The sequence below is a fragment of the Hemicordylus capensis genome, chromosome 3 (assembly GCF_027244095.1).
Source record: "Hemicordylus capensis ecotype Gifberg chromosome 3, rHemCap1.1.pri, whole genome shotgun sequence".
Lineage (NCBI taxonomy): Eukaryota > Metazoa > Chordata > Lepidosauria > Squamata > Cordylidae > Hemicordylus > Hemicordylus capensis.
This window is the reverse complement of record NC_069659.1, coordinates 354541208-354556612: the sequence shown is the minus strand read 5'-3', so window position 1 is coordinate 354556612 and position 15405 is coordinate 354541208. Positions and strand designations below refer to the sequence as shown.

Genomic DNA, 15405 nt, shown 5'->3' with positions numbered 1-15405 from the left:
TGAACACTTACCACATATTAAAAACTTGCAGATGGACTAGCTGTCCAGTAGAGAGATGTAGGAGAAAGAATTAACCTCCACTTCCGCCACTCTCACACAGAGGATACTCCTCTAGGGGGTGCGGGCCTCCTAGTATTGGGTGATTAGATCATTAGGGGCATAGAGAGATGGGTCGTGACCAGTGTTCCCTCTAACAGAGATTCCCAGATGTTGTTGACTACAACTCCCAGAATCCCCAAGCAAAAGCCATTGCAGCTGGGGACTCTGGGAGTTGTAGTCAACAACATCTGGGAATCCCTGTTAGAGGGAACACTGGTCATGACCCGCATGTAGACCGCATGGTGACTTGCCTGCCTGGTGTGAAGGTTGTGGATGTCACACTGCGTCTAGGTAGGCAGTTCTGGGGAGGAGTCAGCTGTTGTGGTGCACGTTGGCACCAACAATGTTGGGAAATGCAGTCGGGAGGTCCTGGGAGCCAAATTTAGTATGCTAGGTAGCACACTGAAGTCCAGGACTCCCAGGGTAGTGTTCTCTGAAGTGCTACCTGTTCCACACACAGGGACAGTGTGAGACAGGCAGAGCTGAGGGGTCTCAATGCATGGATGCAACAGTGGTGCCAGGAGAAGGGGCTTAGATTAGTTAGGCACTGGGATACATTTTGGGGCAAGCAAAGTCTATACCAAAGGGATGGGCTCCACTTGAACCAAGATGGAACCAGACTGCTGGTGCTTAGCATAAAAAAGGTTGCAAAGCAGCTTTTAAAATGATGCCTGGGGGACTGCCGATAGGAACTAGGAGGTATCTGGTTCGGCCAGCAAAATCCCCTAAGGTGCGAGGGTGCACCTGTTTTGGATAAAATGGAAGGAGACAGAATAGAGCCAGGAGTTGAGCAGGAGGAAACACATGATAGTTTGCCCAAAAGGTCAAAGGCTGGTACGGGGGATAGCAGACACCAACACCAGATAAGAAAATTGGTGCATAAGTGTCTAAATACCAATGTCAAAGGGAAGATGGGTGACCTGGAGTACTTGGTTACTAGTGAAAACATCGATATAATGGGTGCAACAGAAACCTGGTGGAACGGTGAAAGTGAGCGGGACACTGTTATTCCTGGATATAAACTCTACAGGAAGGACAGGAAGGGGAGGATTGGGGGAGGAGTAGCACTGTATATCAAAGAAGGGATAGATTCCAGCAAGCTAGAAAACCTAGGTGGACCAAAGTCCTCCACAGAATCATTATTTTTATTTGCTTATATTTTTACACCGCCCGAAACTTCCATCTCTGGGCAGTTTGCAATTAAAATCATTTAAAACATTAAATCAACTAAACACTTAAAATCATTTAAACATTACAGTCATTTAAAACCAATAATGTTATTATGGATAATAACATTATGTTATTATGGGTAATAACATTATGGGTAATAACGTCAATAGCATTATAACCTATAATGTTATTATGGGTAACATTACAAGGACTGAAAGGAAATGTGTTACTAGGGACGTGCTATCGCCCTCCAGATCAAAACGCTGAGAGTGATCTGGAGTTGGAGAAGCAAATAAGACAGGCGTCAAAGAGAGACAGGGCCATAATGAGGGGTGACTTCAACTACCCACACATAGACTGGGTAAATTCACATGCAGGTAATGACAGAGAGGCCAGATTTCTAGACGTGCTAAATAACGAAACTGTGCCTTAGAACAGTTAGTCTCGGAACCAACCAGAGAGATGGTGACCTTGGACTTAATCCTGAGTGGTGCCCAGGACTTTGTGTGAGATGTCAGAGTTGCAGAACATTGGGTAGTAGTGACCATAGTGCAATCCAATTCAACATATATGCAAGTGGAGAATTGTCAAGGAAGTCCAACACAGATGCGTTGGGCTTCAGAAGAGGAAACCTCTCAAAAATGAGGGGACTGGTAGAAAGGAGGTTGAAAGGGAAAGTCAGGAGAGTCCAATCACTCCAGAAAGCATGGAATTTATTTAAAATCACAGTACAAGAAGCACAGTTGGACTGTATACCAAGAAGGAGGAAAGGTACCGGCACGAAGGGCATAGCTATAATTGAGCGGATGGGTTCAAAGAACCTGGGGCCCACAGCTACTGAGGGCCCTCCAGCTCCAACCCTACCTATTTTCTCTATTACTTCCCTTGCTCTGAGGGCCGCTGGTGAGAAGGGTGAACACAGGCCCCCTCTCCCCTAGGTATGCCCCTGGGTACCACCAAGTTCAGGAGGACGCCAGTGTGGCTAAAAAGTAGAGCCAGGGAAGCTATAAAAGAGAAGAAGACTTTCTTCAGAGAATGGAAGTCCTGCCCAAATGAGAAGAACAAAAAAGAACATAAACTCTGGGAAAAGAAATGCAAGGAGGCAATAAATGTAAAGGTGAAGTTGTGCCGTCAAGTCAGTGTCAACTCCTGGCGCCCACAGAGCCCTGTGGTTGTCTTTGGTAGAATACAGGAGGGGTTGACCATTGCCTCCTCCCGCGCAGTATGAGATGATGCCTTTCAGCATCTTCCTATATCGCTGCTGCCCGATATAGGCGGTTCCCATAGTCTGGGAAACATACCAGCAGGGATTCGAACCGGCAACCTCTTGCTCCTTAGGCAAGTTACTTCCCCACTGCTCCATTAGGTGGCTCAAGGAGTCAATAAGGGATGCACAAAGAGAGTTTGAGGAGCTTATAGCTAGAAGTGTCAAGGGGAATAACAAAAACTTCTTTAAATATATCAGAAGTAGAAAACCTGCCAGAGAGGCTGTTGACCCCTTAGATGATGAGGGCATGAAAGGGATTATTAAGGAAGATAAGGAGGTTGCAGAGAAGCTGGATGATTTCTTTGCATCTGTCTTCACAGCGGAGGATGGTGACTATATACCCTCTACAACTTAGAATTTCAGGTCTAGCGGCTGAAGAACTGGGCCAATTGGTGGTGATGAGGGAAGATGTTCTAAACTGTCTTGAAAAACTAATCACCTGGGCCAGATGGCATCCACACCCAAGAGTTCCGAAGTAACTCAAATGTGAAATATGTAACTTGTCCCTACAATCAGGCTCTGTACCAGAGGACTGGAAAGTAGCCAATGTGACTCCAATTTTCAAGAAGGGATCCAGGGGGAATCCGGGAAATTGCAGGCCCGTCAGCTTAACTTCAGTGCTGTGTAAATTGATGGAAAGCATACTTAAGGACAAAATTGTTAAATATAGAAGAACAGGCCTTGTTGAAGGAGAACCAGCATGGTTTCCGCAAGAGCAAGTCTTGCCTCACAAACCTTTTGGAGTTCTCTGAGAGTGTCAACAGGCATGTGGATAAAGGTGATCCGGTTGACATAGTATACTTGGACTTTCAAAAAGCTTTTGACAAAGTTCCCCACCAAAGGCTCTTGAGTAAACTTAGCAGTCATGGGATAAAGGGACAGGTTCATGTGTGGATTGGAAACTGGTTGAAGGACAGGAAATAGACGGTAGCAATAAATGGACACTTTTCGCAATGGAGCGAAGTCAAAAGTGGGGTCCCGCTGGGATCGGCACTGTGATCACTGCTCTTTAACGTATTCATAAATGATCTAGAAATTGGGGTAAGCAGCGAAGTGGCCAAATTTGCAGATGACACTAAACTATTTAGGGTAGTTAAATCCACAACAGATTGTGAGGAGTTCCAAAAGGATCTCTCCAAACTGGGAGTGTGGGCGACAAAATGGCAAATGCGGTTCAATGTAAGCAAGTGTAAAGTGATGCATATTGGGGCAAAAAACTCCAACTTCACATATACGTTGATGGGATCTGGGCTGTCGGTGACTGACCAGGAGACAGATCTTGGGGTTGTGGAGGACAGCTCATTGAAAGTGTCAAATGAGTGAGCAGCATCTGTGAAAAAGGCTAATTCCATGCTAGGAGTCATTAGGAAGGGAACTGAAAATAAGAATGCTAATTTTAAAATGCTCTTATGGTGTGGCCACCTCTGGAATACTGCATACAGCTTTGGTCACCATAACTTAAGAAGGATATTGTAGAACTAGAAAAGGCACAAAAGAGAGCTTCTTGAAAATTGGATGATCAGGGGCCTGGAGCACCTTCCTTATGAGGCTAGGCTACAACATCTGGGGCTCTTTATCTTGCAAAAGACGCAACTAAGGGGAGACATGATTGAGGTGTATAAAATTATGCATGGAGTGGGGAGGGTGGACAGAGAGAAATTCCTCTCTCTCACACACAACACTAGACCCAGGTGCCATCCCATGAAACTGAAGGTTGGGAAATTTAGGACCAACAAGAGGAAGTACTTTTCCACACAGCACATAATTCTTTGCCATGGGATGTGGTGATCGCCACCATCTTGGATGGCTTTAAAAGAGGCTTATACAAATTCATGGAGGACAGGTCTATCAATGGATGCTAGTCTGGTGGCTGTGGGCCATCTCCAGCCCTAGAGGCAAGATGCCTCTCAATACCAGTTGCAGGGGAGCAACAGCAGGAGAGGGGGCACACCCTCCCCTCTGGCCTGTGAGCTTCCCAGAGGCATCTGGTGGGCCTCTGTGTGAAACAGGATGCTGAACTAGATGGGTGTTGGGCCTGATCCAGCAGAGCTGTTCTTATGTTCTCATGATCTAATTGGACAGTTTTGTTTGTGAGTTAGGTGTCATAAAGCACTTTTAAAAGTTTGATCTGTCCCAGCTCTGCTGGTAACATATGGTGTAAGAATGGGATATCTTATATGCTGAGACAAAACTGTCCCTTCCTCATCACATCATCCAGCTGAACAGGAAGATGACCTTTATGCCACAAAGGCTAAGTCAGGGTTTAGCCTTTGTAGTTTGGGCCCCCAAATGTTGTTGGACCACAGCTCCCATAATCCAAGGCCATTGTGGCTGAGGATTATGGGAGCTGTAGTCCAACAATATCTGGGGACCCAAGCCTGAGAACCCTGTTGGACTGTGCTCCCTGGGAGACTTGTTCTTCATGGGTAAAGAGTTTCTTTTTTATCTCCTAGCTGCCTGGAATGGTACAGTCTACGAACAGTTTTATCTTTTCTTGATGGTTCTGATGGCCCCATGTTGCTTACACACTGAGGTGACAAGCGCTGCTTGCTGACCTAACACAACGCTTATGTCTTTCTCTAACAATTACCTGTAAGGTTCAGGTGGTTAATTATCTTTTCTTTCCTCCAGGGAATGAAGGACTTCAGGATTGGGCAGCTGGTGGGAAGCATGACCCTTTGCTGCCGTGACTCCAGCGAGGGGGTGCGCCAGTGGGCGGCTGATGGGCTCCACCATTTGTATGCCTTGATCTTGACCCAAAAGGGTAAGAGATGCTCCCAGTGGGTGTTCACAGAGGCCATTCAAAGCGGAATCTGGCCATAGGACTGCTTAGCTGCCATATGTGCTATGAGTAGTCCATCCATCCATCCATCCATCCATCCATTCAATTTATATACTACCCTTCCTGAAGTGGCGCAGGGAAGTTTACATTAAAATCAAAGGCACAGAATAAAACAATTAAGAAATATGTAAACCAGATTAAATCTGATTAAAATTAAGGTTAAAACTAGATATCATTCAAAGCCAGGCTGAAGAGATGGGTCTTTAAGTTCCAGATGGCTCAGGAAGAAATTTCAGTAAAACCTCTTACTGGCCAACTGGGAAATATTATAACCTGACCATAATGCCAAAACCAAAAACTCCAGTCACCTTCAGCAGGGGGTCTAAATGAATCATGCAGGTGCATCCCCTGCTAATTTGGCAAAGAGGCACCTGTTAATGTGGTGATTCTGTTTATATAGCAGGGGGAGAGTAAATGGCCCTCTCCACCCCCAGCACAGTACCTCCAGTGACTGTTGCTGGTGTCTATTCATGTTTCTTTTTAGATTGTGAGCCCTTTGAGGACAGGGAGCCATCTTATTTATTTATTTATTTCTCTATGTAAACTGCCCTGAGCCATTTTTGGAAGGGCGGTATAGAAATTGAATAAATAAATAAATAAATAAACAAATAAATATAATTCCAAGGGTGTCTACCATGTTGGAATCTTCTGCAACACTGCAGGATGTTCTAGAGCAGGGATTCTCAATATTGGGTCCCCAGATGTTATTGGACTTCAACTCCCATAATCCCAGCCCCAGTGGCCTTTAGTTTTTGTTTTTTAATTGTTGTGATTTTTTAATTGTTGTGATTGTTTTATTGCTGTTTTATGATGTTTTAATTGTTAGTTGTTGTTTTGTACTGTTCTATAATTTTTGTTTTAATTGTTAGCTGATTGTAATCATTTTGTTTTAATTGTAAACCGCCCTGAGCCATTTTGGAAGGGCAGTATAAAAATTTGAATAAATAAATAAATAAATAAATATGGCACTTGCAGTCCAGTGACATCTGGGGACCCAATGCTGAGAATTCCTGTTCTAGAAAAGAGATTGGGAACCTATGGCCATTGTGACTGGGGATGATGGCAGTTGTAGTATAATGACATCTGGAGATCGAAGATGGGGAACCCCTACTCTAGAGCATGTACTCTGCTCACAAGGGGATCCCTCTGCACTGCCCTATTTAGAGGGTCAAAAATCTTTCCGCTGATCTTGCCCTTTCCTCTGTGTTTTCTTGGGGTCGGGCAGGGGGAACCCTCTGGGGCAGGCCACATTGCCCGCCACCTTCTCCGTATGACCATCCCTGTCAACTTCTGGAAATTGAACCTGCTCCCGGTGACCCCAAGAGAACACTATTCTCAGAGCTATTCTCCCATGTTTCAGGAATAACCATGACTTATGACAGTCAGGAGTATCTGGATCTTCTGAAGGAGTGGGAGGAAGAAAAGATCTTCTGGCTGGCCTGGTTCTCTGATGTCAGTGACACCACCATGGTAACTGCACCCTCGTATTCTGCCGTTTGTGTGCTTGGGCTTAGGTCTGCTGCATACAGGCCTTTCACACATCACAACTTTCAAATGTACTTCTCCTACTGGCCCAGTTCAGAGCGCTAGATCCCCCTAAGCATTTCAGAACTCCCCCCAACATAATTTCCCTTAGATCCTGCTGCCAAACCTAATAACACATATTGACCCCAGAGGTGTCTTTCCTTCCCCTCCAAAACATTATGTGAGGAGCTTCTCCGGAGGCTTCCCCTCTGTCGGCATCCCTGTCTCTAATGCATATGGTTCTGAAGGAGTCGCGCATCGAAACAGCTGACAGCACTAGACCTGCTTAGCTACAGCAGTAGAACCTCCCTCATTTAGCTGAATGGTCTACTCTAAAGCAAGCAGAAATTCCCACAGTAAAGTCCACTGTGGCTCAGGATGATGGTAGACCCAAGGTTCTAAAGAGTAACTGATGTTACCCCAGTGATGTTGCACTGACACTAAGTAGGTCTTGGCTTGGTTAGGTGGCTTGTGTGCATCTCCTTGAAGGAAAGGGAGGATCTGAATATAACCAATATGAACCCTCCTCGTATCAGATCAGACCATTGGTCCATGAAACCTCGCATTGGCTGCTTTGGCAGTCGCTTTGCAACATCTGAGGCTCCTGAAATCCTTTTACCAGGGATGCCAAGGATTGAATCTAGGCTTTTCTTCAAGCAACACATGTATTCTAGCATCAAGCTATGGCTCCTCCCTCAACATGTGAAGCTATCAGACCCCTTGGCTTATTTTAGACCAGTGTTGTTTACTCTGATTTTTAAATTTGATTTGTTTTTAATTAAAAACAAAGGCTTTTAAATTATTTTGTATTGATTTTGTAGTGTGTGTGTGTGTGTGTGTGCTGTGATTTGATGTGTTTTATGTGCTTTTATTGGATGTTTTAATTTTATTTTATGAGCTGCCCAGAGAACAATTTGTTACTGGGTGGCTAACAAATCATCTTCATCATCTTCATCCTCCTCCTCCTCATCAAGTGGTAGCCGCCCTCCAAAGCTTCAGGGTAATGGCCTTTCCTAGCTCTATTACCTGAGCAGTGTTCCCTGCAAGGCTTGTGCATGTGAGCCTGCACACAAGTTTTTTGTACGTCCGCTCAGTTAATATAGATCCCGCGCGCTCAGGTTGAATCAGAACGGCCCCACTCCGAATGCATGTGCACTGCCTTGATATTGCCACCCAGAACAAAACTCATTCTGTGCACAGCCTTCTCCGTTGCTGCCCCGAGGCTTTGGAATGCGCTCCCTAGTGAAATCAGAGCCTCTCCATCTCTGACCATTCTTTAAAAGTCTTTAAAGATACATTTGTTCACCCAGGCTTTTAACTGATACTGTTTTGATTGTTTTTAATGTTGTTTTAGAATGTTGTTTTAAAATTTTAAAATTGTTGTGTTTTAAATTTCTTGTTTTTGTTTTTAACTAGTGTTTTACTTTTTTAAAAATCTTGTTGTGAATCGGCGTACCTGCATGGACGACGTCCCTCCCTATACATGTGATGGCTCCTATGGTGAGCCCACTGATGCTCCAGTTTAGACCCCAACCTTTGTATGGCACTGGCAGCCCCTTTGATTTAACCTCCTTGTTTTTAGATATTCAAAAAATGCCTCCGTCCTGATGATCAGACAGATTTCATCCTAACTTCCATCAGGGCCATGGTAGACGAAAGCATCCACAGTAAAAAGGCTGCCATCCAAATGTTGAAAGCTATGCTGCGGGAGCCTATACCTAATCTGGTGAAGGTAAGCAGCTCAGGGGCTCTAGGCAGAGGACTGGGAGGAGAGCAGGTCTTGTGGCGGCAAGCAGGAACCGCCCCCTTTGCTAAACAGGGTCAGCCCTGGTCTGCATTTGAATGGGAGACTATATGTGTGAGCACTGCAAGATCTTCCAGAAAGATCAACGGCTACTAGTTGGAGGGCCATAGGCTACCTCCAGCCTCAAAGGCAGGATGCCTCTGAGTACCAGTTGCAGGGGAGTAACAGCAGGAGGGAGGGCATGCCCTCAGCTCCTGCCTGTAGGTTTCCAGCAGCATCTGGTGGGCCACTGTGTGAAACAGGATGCTGGACTTGATGGGCCTTCTTGGGCCTGATCCAGCAGGGCTGTTCTTATGTTCTTATATTCCCCTTAGGGGATGGAGCTGCTCTGGGAAGAGCACTTGCATGCAGAAGGTTCCAAGTTCCCTCCCTGGCAACATTTCCAAGATAGGGCTGAGAATGATTCCTGCCTGCAACCTTGGAGAAGCCACTGCAGGTCTATGTAGACAATACTAAGTTAGATAGACCAAGGGTCTGACTTGGTAGAAGACAGCTTCCTATGACTGTCTTCTCTCCTTGTGTTGTTGTTTTTTTTTTTTTTCCTTTTGCAACTTCTCCCAGCACAGTTGGGTTTTGCAGATTTGCAGAGTATGCTTGGGCTTTGCAGAATTCCATCATAGTGTGTCAGTTCCCGCCCCCATGTGATAACAAAGGCCACTCCAGAAAAACTAACTGGAGCAAGTTAGCAACACACACATCTGATTTCTCATCCTGCTACTGTTTAAATCCTATGGAGCTTTCCCAAATAGACAGCAGGCTTTACCTGCTCATGAGCAGTGTTTACCTGGGTTTACTGTGAACTTGAAGATGTCCCAACAAATCCAATGCAAAAAAATCGATTTTCTTTTACCCCGAATATAAATTGGGCAACACACTAACGCGCATTGAAAAACCCAAATTGTGTGTGAAGTGCTCCCTGATAGCTCTCGGGGATTTGGGGTTAAATCTGCCTGAAATGTGAACGAACACCCTCCATTACGGAGGAGATGCGAGCTAAAGGGCTTTAAAAGCCGCTTGTGAAAAAAAGCTCAGTACAAGAAGTAGCTCTTCAGAATGCAGGGCTGTATCCACACTTTTATTTCTTCAGACATGTCCTTTGGCAGGAGAGGAATCTAAAACATAGCATCACCATAACAGGAGCAGCGAGATGTGCCAGTGCTCGTAGCCCACTCTCCTCCACCAACAGAAAAATGAACCTTGGTACTCAGAGTGAATGCAGGTTGCCAGATGGAGGGTATCCAGCCCCCATCCTCAAGTTCTCTGGGATCTCTCACTGCTTCCTGGGTAGGTCAAGGGTGGCCCTGTTGGGCTTCCAGGTTCAGGTTTTTGTGTAGAGCTACCTAATGGCACAGCGGGGAAATGACTTGACTAGCAAGCCAGAGGTTTCCAGTTCGAATCCCCGCAAGTATCTTTCCCAGACGATGGGGAAACACCTATATCAGGCAGCAGTGATATAGGAAGGTGCTGAAAGGCATCATCTCATACTGTGTGGGAGATGGCAATGGTTAACCTCTCCTGTATTCTACCAAAGACAACCACAGGGTTCTGTTGTCGCCAGGAGTCGACACTGACTCGACAGCACACTTTACCTTTACCTTTAGAAAAGGTGCAGAAAATGGCCATCAAATGAGCAGCTGAAACAACTCCTCTATAACGAAAGACTACAACCTTTTGGCCTTTTTAGTTTAGAAAGAAGGTGGGTAAGGGGGGATATAACAGAGGTGTATAGAATCATGTGCGGTGTGGATCAAGTGGATAAAATAATATTAGAACCCAGGGTGATCCCCTGAAGCTAATTGCTGAGTGAGTCAGGACAGACAAAAGGCTCTGGAACACAATCCCAAATGGAATTATAATCTCCCCAACTCTGTTTGTTTTAAAATGACTTTTGAAAACCTGTTTCATTAGTTTATGATATTTTAAAGTTTTATTTAAAGTAATTCTAAGCTGTTTTACATGATTTGGGGTTTTTAGCTGCTGTTGGTTTAGATTGTAAACCACCATAATATTCTATATAGGGCAGTATATACATGAGATAGATAGATGAGATAAGTATCTTAACTATCTATATACACAGCACGTAGTTTTGTGTATCTATATACACAACATGTAGTTAAATTATGGAACTTGGTGCCAGCAGATGTGGAGATGGCTACCAATCTAGATGGTTTTAAAAGTGATGAGACAAATTCATGGTGGAGAGGGCTATTGGGCTACTAGCCTGGATCAGGGCAGAGCTACCATTGTGTGAACAGGTTCAAAGAACCCGGGCCACCAATGGAAAGGGCCGCCAAAGCCCACAGGGGGTGTGGCTTGGGCTCCAGTGAGCCCCGAGCCAGCTCTGCCCTGGCATTTCTGGCAGCTTCTATTTTTCTTTCTCTCCCTCCACCAAGAGGGAACGCTGCACATGATGTTACTCGATGGAGGGAAAGAAACACTGCCTGAAATAAAAGGGCAGAGCTGGCTTGGGGGCAGTGGGGAAGTTCCCTCGGGGTTCTTACAGAGCCTGAACTATGCCCCGTGCATATGATGTCACGTGCACAGGACATTGCTTGAGGGGCCGCCAGGTGGGGTTGAACCCAGACCTCCGTTAGGCCGACTCTGCGCCTGGCCTGGATAATTGTATAGTTCCATCAGGATCAGAGGTGGCAAACCCCTAAACACCAGGTGCTAGGGAATACCAATGGGACGGGGCAGATCCCCAGGTGCATTTGGTGGACCACTGTGTGAAGCAGGATGCTGGACTAGAAGGACCTTTAGCCTGATCCAGCAGGACTTTTCTTATGTTCTTACGTAGCTTGAGTCCTTGGGATGCCTCTCTATCTTCTCCTCTCTTTCTTCTTTTTCTGGTTTAATGGGGAAAACTGGGGTTCTTCTATAGGAGTTTTTCATCTTGATTCCGAGGGAGGTGCTATCTCAGCAACCTCATTAAACTACACTTGCCAAGGTTCTTCTGGGGGAAGCCATGAACGGTAAACTGATGGAAAACCAGTGAAGTTGGCAGAGTGGATGTGGCCTTGAGGAATAACCTCAGCCTCCCTGTTTCACTTCCAGATTCCCAAAGCCGTCAAGTTCATTTATCATTGTATGGAGCACATCAGTGATGCTTCAGCCCGTCAGGAGATCTACAGATATCTCCGCCTTCTTGGAAACACCAATGCTCAAGAGTTGGTGAAGGCACTCCTCGGATGCTCCCTTCAGTGTGATAGGTAAGAGTAAAGGCATGTAGAGTTCTCCCAGCTGCAACATGTTCCAACACTGACTGTGCTTCTCCTCTTCCTCCTTTTTGTTTTCTGTTCCTTCTCCTTTTCCTTCTCTTTTTTCCCTTCTTCCCTTTCTTATTTTCAAGTTTATTAATAAGCAATTCCACATTTGTAAAATATATCACACGCCTTCACTTTCCCCCCAAAGGTACCTATGTACACTAAATATATAAATATATCTATTTAAATATTCTTAAATTGATGAATTAACAAAAAGGTAGATTATTAACTTAAAATTATTTCGTCATTGTACAGACCTAATTAGTATTCATAAGAACAGCACTGCTGGACCGGGCCAAAGGCACTTCCAGTCCTGCTCCGGGTGCCGACAATGAGGAAGCGCAGTTGTCGTGCATGTGGGACAGGGCCTTCTCTGTTGCTGCCCCCAGACTCTGGAATGCTCTCCCAGTGGCTATTTGCTCCTCAGTTTCCATCATAGCTTTTTGAAAGCATGTTAAATCTTGGCTTTTTACCCAGGCTTTTACGTGATTGTCTCTGATGCTGTTCTTTGTACTTTGTATTGTTTTTATACTTGGGTTTAAATTTTTTAATCAGATTTGTCTTATATTTTTAGCTTAATATTTTAATGGTGTCATTTTTATAATCTTGTTTTTAGATTTTGCTGTAATCCGCCTTGGGATTGTTTTAATGAAAGGTGGTATATAAATTTAACAATCAATCAATCAATCAATCCAATAAAAGCATCCTGTTTCACACAGTGAACAGAAGAACAGCCCTGCTGGATCAGGCCCAAGGGCTATCTAGTTCAGCATCCTGTTTCACACAGTGGCCCACCAGATGCCTCTGAGAAGCCCACAGGCAAGAGTGCCCTCTCTCTTGCTGTTGCTCCTGTGAAATTGGTATTTAGAGCCATCTTGCCTCTGAGGCTGGAGGTGGCCTTTAGCCACCAGACTAGTAGCCATTGATAGACATCTCCTCCATGAATTTGTCTAAGCCCCTTTTGAAGCACGGTGAGAAAACATACTTCCTCTGGTCAGTCCTAAATTTCCTAGCCTTCAGTTTCATAGGATGACCCCTGGTTCTAGTGTTGTGAAGGAGGGAGAAAAATTGCTCTCTCTCCAGAGGAGAGCTGGTCTTGTGGTAGCAAGCATGACTTGACCCCTTAGCTAAGCAGGGTCTGATTGCATATGAATGGGAGACTAGAAGTGTGAGCACTATAAGATATTCCCCTCAGGGGGTGAAGCCGCTCTGGGAAGAGCAGAAGGTTTCAAGTTCCCTCCCTGGCAGCTTCTCCAAGATAGGACAAGATTTTTATGGAGAGGAGAGCTGGTCTTGTGGTAGCAAGCATGACTTGTCCCCATAGCTAAGCAGGGTCTGCCCTGGTTGCATCTGAATGGGAGACTTGATGTGTGAGCACTGCAAGATATTCCCCTCAGGGGATGGAGCCACTCTAGGAATTGCATCTAGGTTCCAAGTTCCCTCCATGGCTTCTCCAAGATAGGGCTGAGAGAGATTCCTGCCTGCAACCTTGGAGAAGCCGCTGCCAGTCTGTGAAGACAATACTGAGCTAGACAGACCAGTGGTCTGAATCAGTAGATGGTAGCTTCCTATGTTCTATGTCCACTTTCTTTACTCCATACACAATTTTATACACCTCTACAGTATCTCCCTATAGTCGCCTCATTTCCAAACTAAAAAGACCCAGGTGTTGTAGCCTTGCCTCATAAGGAAGGTGCTCCAGGCCCCTGATCATCTTGGTTGCCCTCTTCTGCACCTTTTCAAGTGCTACAATGTCCTCCTTAAGATATAGTGGTGAGAACTGTACACAGTGCTCCAAATGTGGCTGCACCATAGATTTGTATAAAGGCATTATTATATTAGCATTTTTATTTTCAATCCTCTTTTCAATCTGTAGCATGGAATTGGCCTTTTTCACAGCTGCCACACACTGGGTCGACACTTTCCACCACAACCCCAAGATCTCTCCCCTGGTCAGTTACTGCCAGTTCAAACCCCATCAGTATATATGTGAAGTTGGAGTTTTTTACCCCAATATGCATCACTTTACTTACAACCACATTTAAACCACATTAAACCACATTTGCTATTTTGTCACCCACTCACCCAGTTTGGAGAGACCCTTTTGGAGCTCCTCACATCTCCATATGGGGCCACTTTGCTGGTTACCCCAACTTCTAGCTCATTTATGAACAAGTTTAAGAGCACTGCTCCTAGTACAGATCCTTGGGGCGACCCCACTTTTTACTTCCCTTCATTGTTAAAACTGTCAATCTAGTCCTGCCCTCCAAGTATACTATGTCATCTGGATCAGCTTTATCCACTTGCCTGTAGACACTCTGAAAGAACTCCAGTCGGTTACTGAGGCAGTACTTGCTCTTGCAGAAATCATGCTGTTTCTCCTTCTGCAAGGCCTTTTCTTCTATATGTTTAACAATTTTGTCCTTAAGTATGCTTTCCATAAATTTACCCAGCATAGAAGTTAAGCTAACTGGCCTATAATTTCCCAGATCCCCCCGGAGCCATTTTTGAAAATCGGAGTTACATTAGCTACTTTCCAGTCCTCTGGTACAGAGCCTGATTGTAGGGACAAGTTACATATTTTTGCTAGGAGATCAGCAATTTCACATTTGAGTTCCTTCAGAATTTTGAGTGGATGCCATTTGGCCCTGGTGATTTGTTAATTTTTAGTTTTTTAAGACAGTTTAGAACATCCTCTCTCATAACCTCAAATTGGTCTTCAGCCTCCAAGCCTGAGAAGCTCATTTCTGGAGTGAATATATGGTCAGTATCCTCCGTTGTGAAGACAGATGCAAAGAATTCGTTCAGCTTCTCTGTAATCTCCTTATCCTCTTTAATAATCCCTTTTATATCCTCTCCTCAGTCTCTGAGGGTCCAACCACATCCCTGGCTTCTGATATATTTAAAGAAGTTTTTGTTATTCCCCTTGACACTTATAGTTAGAGGAAACTCAAACTCTCTTTTTGCGTCCCGTATTGTCTCTTTGCATTTATTTTGCCAGAGTTTATGTTTCCTTTCTGCTCTCTTCATTTGGGCAGAACTTTCCTTTTCTGAAGGAAGTCGTCTTCCCTTTTATAGCTTCCCTGACTGGAATCCATACTGGCATCCTCCTGAACTTGGTGGTAAATTTTCTTTTCTTGATATACATCCCAACTGAGTTTCTTATTGTGGTTTTAAATAAGTTCCATGCTTTCTGGATTAATTTGACTTTCCTTACTTTCCCTTTCCGCTTCCTTTTAACCATTCCCCTCATTTTTGAAAAGTTTCCTCTTCTGAGGTCCAACGCATCTGTGTTGGACCTCCTTGGCAAGGCTCCATTCATATATAAGCTGAATTGGATCACACTATGGTCACTGTTTCCCAATGGTTCCACAACTCGGATGTCTCACACCAGGTCCTGGGCACCACTCAGGATTAAATCCAAGGTCACCTTGCC

General features: G+C 44.8%; 1 protein-coding gene across 7 annotated transcripts in view; it reads left to right on the top strand.

Moving 5' to 3' along the window:
• The window catches only part of LOC128348801 (maestro heat-like repeat-containing protein family member 7), a 65690-nt gene that overhangs the window by 18004 nt on the left and 32281 nt on the right, over nucleotides 1–15405 (top strand). For all 7 annotated transcript variants that reach the window (XM_053304483.1, XM_053304482.1, XM_053304481.1 and 4 more), the window contains 4 exons: nucleotides 5168–5300; nucleotides 6739–6848; nucleotides 8485–8634; nucleotides 11761–11915. In XM_053304483.1, the coding sequence (XP_053160458.1) occupies nucleotides 5168–5300; nucleotides 6739–6848; nucleotides 8485–8634; nucleotides 11761–11915 (548 nt within the window). The remainder of the gene's footprint in view (nucleotides 1–5167; nucleotides 5301–6738; nucleotides 6849–8484; nucleotides 8635–11760; nucleotides 11916–15405) is intronic.